This window comes from Lactuca saligna, chromosome 1 (assembly GCF_052625555.1).
Source record: "Lactuca saligna cultivar CGN05327 chromosome 1, ASM5262555v1, whole genome shotgun sequence".
Classification (NCBI taxonomy): Eukaryota; Viridiplantae; Streptophyta; class Magnoliopsida; order Asterales; family Asteraceae; genus Lactuca; species Lactuca saligna.
In genome coordinates, this window is record NC_136417.1 from 64017763 (window position 1) to 64026176 (window position 8414).

General features: G+C 39.4%; 1 protein-coding gene across 6 annotated transcripts; it reads right to left on the reverse strand.

Annotated features, from left to right (window-relative positions):
- Nucleotides 1-648: 648 nt before the first annotated feature.
- LOC145038282 (RNA recognition motif (RRM)-containing protein) lies at nucleotides 649-5641 on the reverse strand. Of its 6 annotated transcripts, none has more exons than XR_013679312.1 (5): nucleotides 5530-5641; nucleotides 4282-5281; nucleotides 3147-3645; nucleotides 1062-2995; nucleotides 649-877 (listed from the first exon to the last, which is right to left on the reverse strand). XR_013679312.1 is itself a non-coding variant. In XM_078986705.1 (4 exons), exons 2-4 carry the CDS (start codon nucleotides 5237-5239, stop codon nucleotides 1264-1266), a joined length of 3195 nt encoding a protein of 1064 aa, XP_078842831.1. In that variant the 5' UTR covers nucleotides 5240-5281; nucleotides 5530-5641; the 3' UTR covers nucleotides 1003-1263. The 6 variants fall into 6 exon arrangements, 1 of the variants encoding a protein (XP_078842831.1); XR_013679311.1 differs by having other exon boundaries at nucleotides 649-872; nucleotides 1097-2995; nucleotides 3147-3651; XR_013679301.1 differs by having other exon boundaries at nucleotides 1097-2995; nucleotides 3147-3651.
- Between the last annotated feature and the right edge of the window lie 2773 nt (nucleotides 5642-8414).

The window sequence follows — 8414 nt, forward strand, 5'->3', positions numbered from 1 at the left end:
ACTTTTCAAGCAAAAAGCTAAAATTATAAGTTCTTTTCTATAATTTACCTTATATGCTTGTTTTATTGAAATTCATTTATCTAATGAAAAATCAGTATTCTCGACGTATGATGCTTTCAATCCACACCTAATTTCCTATCAAACTACCAAACATTGCCAAAGCACCTCACATAATCGTACCCTCTATTGCCACGTTTGTATAGCGTCAACAATTGAAGGTTTTTCGCAAGATCAAAAATAATGATTTTTTGGATCAATATTTATCAATCACATATATTTTATTAAATGTTTTTTAGTTTTTTCTTTTATATATTTAACTATATTCATTCAATAATATTTCATTTTGCTTCTTTAATTATATGCAGCTCAAAATAAGTTATATCTAAATCGCTTTATTTTTTAGCCATGTAGCCAAAACAAAAAAGATTATATTGGAAAAAAGAAATAACCCAATCTGAATTCATGAGAGATTTATTGATGAGAATGATCTAGCAATATTGACAACTATGAATAAACTAGTAATATGAAATAGTTTATAACTAGTTTTTTTAATAATTTATATTAATATATTCTATTATGAACTGTGATATCTATCATATAACTTATCATATTTGTTGCTTTACAATTAAAGAATGTTCACATGTAATATGGTTGCAAGCGCACATGTTTTTTTAAAAAAACATCACAAATCCTAATTTTTTAAACACTTAATCATTTAATTACATGATACTCATAACTAGAATGCTCAAGGAATCTTACCTGTAAATTAACATATCCCAATTTCACCAGGATAAAAGAACACACATTTGACCACCCTCATCTGTACTCCATAGTCAACTCAGCGACATCTGGCTGCTGGCTGGCTTAATAAGCTGACCTAATCAATCAATTTCAAGAAAAAAAAAAAGAAAAAGACCAAAAAAAAAAAAGGGAAAAAAGACAGGTAAGGTATAGGCAAACACTAATGCCTTGTAAACAATTTTTTTAACAGACTAATAATAATAATAATAATAATATTCGTTAATAGAAGACACTTGAGTTAAAAGTATTATCATCACTACCTAATGATTGAGGTAGTAATAGGACAAGGACATACATTCATTCATCTCATTAAGAAGTTGATTAAGTCGCTAAAAACATTCCACTTCAGACTCTCCGGAGATGATTCACATTCATTCATTCAGACATTTTCAAAACCTGCAAAACAAAAAAAAAACAAACAACACATTTTATTCTTCAACTCTACACTTCCCAAATAGTTGGTCAACTCAACATTCTGACTTCCTCCTCAGCTGCCACGTCATCATTATAATTATACTCCTCCCCACTTCCACCACCAATCCCATCATCCTTTATCAAAACATCCGACTCCCTATAACGCTCCGGTGTCCCCTCACCCGCCCAATCGCCCCCTCCCCCCTCATGATCCACATTGTTCAATCGGCTATCTTCTGCTGACTTTGACCTTGACTTTGACTTTGACCGTCTTCTGTGTTTTGATCTTTGTTCGTCCGAACGATGGCGCTTGACATCCGGAGATGCTGACCTGGACTGTCGTCTACCGTGATACTTTGACTTTGACTTTGACTTTGACTTATCCCTCGACGTTGACCGTTTTCTGTGCTTTGACTTACCACTCGAACGGTGTTTACCCTCTAAAGATCTTGACCTTCCCCTATCATGACGTTTTGACTTTTCCTCCCGATTGTTTGACCGATGTTTGACTTCTACAGATGCTGACCTGGAACGCCTCCTTTCATGACGTTTTGATCTTTCCTCTTTGACCTCCACGGATGCTGACCTGGACCTTGACCGCCTCCTGTGTTTTGACCTTACCTCCTTATTCTCATTAACCTTATCGTTTGACCGATGTTTGACTTCTAAAGATGCTGACCTGGACCTGGATCGCCTCCTACCCCGCCCTTTTGATCTTTCTTCCTTAATATCATGTTTGACCTCAAAAGATGCTGACCTGGACCTTGACCGCCTTCTATCACGCCCTTTTGACTTTTCTTCCTTACTATCATTAGCCTTATCATTTGACCGACGTTTGACTTCCAAAGACGCTGACCTGGACCGCTTCCTATCACGCCCTTTTGATCTTTCCTCCATTTTATTGTTTGACCGAGGTTTGACTTCCAAAGATGCTGACCTGGACCTTGACCGCCTTTTATCACGTCCTTTTGACCTTTCCTCCTTCCTATCATCCATTTTATCGTTTGACCGATGTTTGACTTCCAAAGATGCTGACCTGGACCTGGACCTTGACCGCCTCTTATCACGCCCTTTTGACCTTTCCACCTTCTCATCTGACCGATGTTTGACTTCCAAAGATGCTGACCTGGACCTTGACCGTCTCCCATCACGCCCTTTTGACTTTTCATCCTTAACATCATCAATCTTATCATTTGGCCGATCTTTGACTTCCAAAGATGCTGACCTGGACCGTGTCCTATCGCGCCCTTTTGACTTTTCCTCCTTAACATCATCAATCTTATCGTTTGACCGATGTTTGACCTCTAAAGATGCTGACCTGGACTTGGACCGCCTCCTATCAACAATCTTCTCATTTGACCGAGGTTTGACCTCCAAAGATGCTGACCTGGACCTGGACCTGGACTTAGACCTAGACCTTGACTGCCTTCTGCGTTTTTCCTTACTTTGCTCATCACGTGAAGACTTCTTGGGGCTTTTGCGAGAGCGTTTTGGGGATTCTGAAGATTTTCTGCCACGTGGGCTTAAACTTCTGCTTCTATTTCTCCAAGAATGGCGGCTGTTGTTGTATTCTCGTCTCCTGTAGCGGTCATTACCACCCCTAAATGTCCGCCTGTCATAATCATAAGTTGAGTAGTGGCGGGACCTTATTGGTGACCTGGATCTGTAACCTCTCATGCGGCGATGTGGAGGTGAAAAGGAGCGGGACCTACGCCTTCTTTGGTATATCACAGGAGACTTTGACTTTGACCTTGACCTTGTGGGAACAGGAGAAGGTGACCTACAATACATATACTCTGATTCATCAGCTATGATCATAATCATGGTAAATAGTTGACTATCATTAAAAGTAAAGGTTGTTTTGGAGAGATTTAACACCAAAATTGAAGTAAAAAAGAGCTTTGGTGTTAAGCATATTTGGTTGTTAATACCTTGGATTTTTAACTGATTCATCTTCATTTCCAATTATCCCTTCAGCTTTCAACTTCATGCTGATTTCAGCAGCTCTAGCAGCAGCCAATTCAGTTGCACTCTTCATAGTTGCTGCTCGATTAGCTGCTTGTTGTGCATTCATAGTTTGTTGCATTAAAAGAGCCTGTTGAAACTGCATTTGTTGCATAGCAACAGCTTGCTGCATCACCATTGGCAATGAAGATGAAGAAGCTGGAGGCTTTGAAGGCAGTGATTTTGCCATTTCAACATTCATTGGGCGCCCTAAAACATCCATGTTATTTAATGCAAGTGCAGCTGTTGCTTCTTCAGGTTTTGAATATTCTATGTATGCAAAATGCTTAGATTCTGTGATACTACAGTCAATTACTGTGCCACAAAAACTAAAAAACTGTTTTAGTTGTTCTGCAGTGAGTAGTGGGCTGAGGTTACTAACTTGGAGTGTTTTCTTTAAAGAATCGGCTTTTGCTGCCTTATCTTCTGCTACTGCCAAAAGAACAACAAAGTTTAGAAAGAATATTGATTTAAGGACTTGTAAGTCATGTAAAGATTATTGTACATTTCGTAAACTGTTGATACTTTGCAAAATAATTGCAGCCTTTTGTCAGTAAAAAGTAATTTTGCAACTTTTTTGGAATTTCACAATTGACCCAATGCAAAATTGGTGGTCTATGTGTAAGAAAGGAGGTCACAATGTGTCAGATGTCACAACATATGGTGGTCATGACTCATGATTATATCAAAAATGAATTTTAAATCAAGGAAATGATAAATAGAATAAAGTAAAGAATTAGTAACTTACATATTAAACAATGATTACATGAGAGTAATAGCTAACAAATCAAAATGGAGAGGGGGGAGAGAAGAGATAGGGACAAAAGAGATGCAGAGGAGATCTTTGTTTTAGATTTGAATAAGCTTCTGGTAATAAAGTTTTAAAAGACAAAGATTCTACTAATTTAAGGACATATAGGATTCAAGTGACGGTTTTGTTAAAAGATGATATGATCAGAAATCTAATAGGGAAACCCTAGTCACAATAGAGACAAAGTACGAATAAGGGAGTCAAGGGAAGGAGATTGAATTCAACAAAGTAAAAGCCAAGAAAGTATGTACCAGTAGTTTCTCTAGAAGCATGAGCTTGTGCACTTGAAGCATGTGCTTGAAGCGCTTGAGCAGCAACAATAGCCTGTGCAGCTGCCATTGCAGCTGCAGATGGTGCCATTGGTGCTTGACTAAGTGTCCCCATGGTGCTTGTAGAAGCCAAAGCAGTCATCAGCAGGTTGTGTGGAGGGTGACCCAACTTGCAATCAGTTTTAATACAACGCCCGCTCAGATACTCTCTGCAAATCTCCCCAAGTGATGCTCCAATTCCAGGCAAAACAACCCCACCTGATGAACTCGGAACAATCCCAGGAATCATTCCAAGAAGTCCTGGAAATGCCCCTGAAACAGAACCTGAGTAATTTGGCATGTTTGGCATGGTCTGGTTAACCATATTTGGGAAATTCATCTGTGGAGCAAATCCCAGAAGCCCTCCTGTAGTTATACCTGCGCTAAAGAAGACTGGAAATGGACTACCCATGATAGACTTCCCATCACACTCAACATCCAGCATGTAGTTTCCTCTTTTAGGAACAACATAGGTAACTGTATAGGTCCCATCACCCATATCTTTGACAATCCCTTCTTGTTCGGACCCTCCAACACCAACTCCTGGAGACACCTTCACCTTCACCTGGGCTCCACCATGGGGAACTTTCCGACCATCTGAATCCTTTGTAACCACCACAAATGAAGAAGGTGCACAAGCAGTTCCACCAGCAACACCAGTCCCAGCGGCCGTGCACTTGGTGGGGTCCACAGGACCTATAGGCTTGTTAGTCAAGTCTTCTTCTTCATCGCCGTCACTATCTGATAAAGGAGCAGGCTCTCGATTCTTCTCAACGTCCTTGAAGGTAGCCTCGAAGGCAGCTTTAGCCGCCGCGTCCTTCTCAGCTTCGCTCTTTATTTTTGCCTCTTCTGCTTGCTTCATCCATATTGGCTTCACAACGGCCAAGTTACGATCAGCCATATATACCCCAAACCACGAATTACGATCCTGCTATCCCCAATCCTGATATAGAATCAACGAATCGATCAATAACAACCGATAACGGGCCAATAAGTTCTAAATTTGATGTTTTCAAGTTAAGTTACTGTCTATTAATCTGAAATCAATTTCACCAATTCAAAACCCTAACCCTAACACAAAGCGAAAATGATGCATACATAAAGTGAAATCAATGATAAATTTTAAGCTACATATAAATGAAATACACACACACGAATAACGTATAGGTTGAGATAGAGGTAGAAACATACGGTGGTTGTGGTGGACGACGGCGGGGATACTCTTTAGAAATAGTGGTTAGAAGATTACTCGTACGGGGTTGAGATCTTTTGGGAAGAGGATGTTGGGGCCGCGTTTGATTCGTTATATTGTAATATTTCAAACTACACCCATGTATTTTCATGTGCTTTGCTTTTCGGTTTTTAACTTTGGGATATTGACAAAAATGGTCACGTTCCTAAAATACATATTGATGGTTTGTTCTATGGGCGTGTTCGGCAAAATAGTTGGTAACAGGTAGCTTGTAGCGGGTAAAGTTTTGTTAAACACTACGTGATTTCACATTTGGATTTGAAATGTTTTGTTTAAACTGAACGCTAGAAGCTTGCAGTGTCAAACAAGACTTTCAATTTAATATGGAGCGTTCTGTCAAATGTTAGAAGCTAGAAACTCTCAAACGCTCCCAAACAATTCGCGTCGAACACACCATATATGATTTATGAATGCTAAAGTGATCAACAAGTTCGAACTAGTTGAGTTTCCAAAATACCAAAGTATTTCGAAATCGATTTCCACCGCACAATAATATTAGCAAATTAAAATAAATTATTATATTTCGAATTTCAAACCTAGTCATGAGTTTCTAGATTGTTCACGATATTTGAATTTATTCATGAGTTTCAAACTTGTTCTTTGTGTTGGGACATGAACGTTTGATAATCAAATGTGCGGAAATTTGACCAACACAATCAGAGGATGAGGTTTGGTGGCAAAAATAGGAATCGATCATAAAGATGAGTACAAAAATTAAACAATAAGTATCTACATTGATCATCACTATAACCCCTATAATTATATCTTTATGAACATCATCAAATGGATATAACATCACAATATATAGGGTATGCTCCAAGCCCTAAAGGGATATGCTCCATATGCCAAAAGAATATTTCATGCCTCTAAGTCATCCTTCATGAAAAGCTTTGCACTTAACATTCCTCTCCTCAAAGCTTGGAATGGATGAGAAGCAACAATGAAACATCTGAAAACTCTAATAGTCCCCCTTGATGTCACGTCAGTCTTCAAAATAATACATGAAGAAAATTCGATATAAGCATGAAAATCCAAAAGTGTCATGTAATGTATCAAAATCGTGATTCTCAATGAGGTCCGATCAAGTTTATCAAAGTTGAACCAATAAGGCGTGTAGTCAATCACAACAAATAAAGTCCAAATTAAGCTCATCGGGACACAAATAATACTAAACTTGGAGAAAAATATATAAACTTTCTCAAGCATCACTAAAAATTATTATTTTAAAGGGAAGATGGCATAATTACCCTAAGAAGTTAGGGTTGGTCTATTTAGTCCTTAAAGTATTTTCGTTGCTTTATGAGGGCATAAACTCATTTTTGTTAGGTATATAGGGTCCCTCTGGAAGAATTGAAGGGGTAAACTGGTTTCCCCTTACCACATAAGCATTTCTTATGACCCTACTTTCCTTGTCAGGTATGAAATAAATAGTCTTCATTCGTTCTTTAAATACCCAAAAATTGGAGCTTACAATTGAATTTATTGACTTTCATTTTGGTAATGGATCTACAAGTTCAATCATCACCATACACGGTGTAACACCCGGTTTCAGTTACGCATTTAAATTCAACCAAACTTCATATTTTACCTTTGGACTCGGCGAGTTGGTGGCCTAACTCGTTGAGTAGGATCGACTCTGGGTCGGGGGACTAAGTGACCTACTCAACGAGTCGGAAGACCAACTCGGCGAGTAGGAGTTGTCTAAGTGAAACCCTAAATTGGAGGATTTGTACCCTATTTAAACGCCTTATGGGGGTTCCACCCTAGCCTCCATCACCTTTAAACCCTGTCCTCAAAACTCTAATCGACCTGTGAGTGTTCTTGAGCAATTGGTGCATTTCCTTGTGATTTGCAGTTAGAAGAAGGAAAGGAAAGCTTGGTGAATCAAGAAGTAGGTCAGTGGATCCCGAGTTTGGTTGCATTTCCAATTTAGTTGAGGCAAATAGCTCCTATCTTGACCTCTTATGTGTTAGATCTACTTTGGGAATTGAATATTGACATCTTTGGGGGCATTTCCAAGCCATTCGGATTTTAGAGTGTAATGTAAAGGAAAAGCTTCAGATCTGGAACCCTGGAGGGTCCTCATGGCATAAAGGTGCCATCTTTATGGCCATAAGAACCCCATGCATGTAATAAACCCTATTTTTGGTCCTTTGAGCTTAAATGTCCCATGCATGGACGTAAAGTTCATAACTTTACATGTTATATCGACCTTATGAGCCCATATCTACCTTTAGGATGAGATTAGCACAACAGAAATCGAGTTATGGACTTGGACATTAGTCGACTCGACAAGTCGTTCATGGGACTCGGCGAGTCAGGGTTTGGTTCCCCAACCTTCTTTTGATTCGAAGAGATCCAGTTGAGTCTAGAAGGGAGCTAGTTGAGTCCATGAAGGGGACTCAACAAAATAGACGTAGTTATGGACCTGGAAACCATGGGACTCGACGAGTCCAAGGCAATCTCCGAACCCATGAAGACGGACTCGATGAGTTGTTCATATAACTCGGCGAGTCACTGACTAGTCACACTCATATGATGAAGATGAAGTCGACGAGTTCAAGGATGAACTCGGCGAGTCAGTTGAAGATTGCCCTGTGTTGATTGAAGGAGATCTCATCGAGTTCTTGCTAGAATCGATGAGTAGAGTCGGGGTTGGGGTAGATGAAAGAATAGGGACTCGACTAGTTGGTGGACGAACTCAGCGAGTCGAGTCAACTAGATGAGATTAGCACAACAGAAATCGAGTTATGGACTTAGACATTAGTCAACTCGAAGAGTCGTTCATGGGACTCGGCAAGTCGGGGTTTGGTTCCCCAACCTT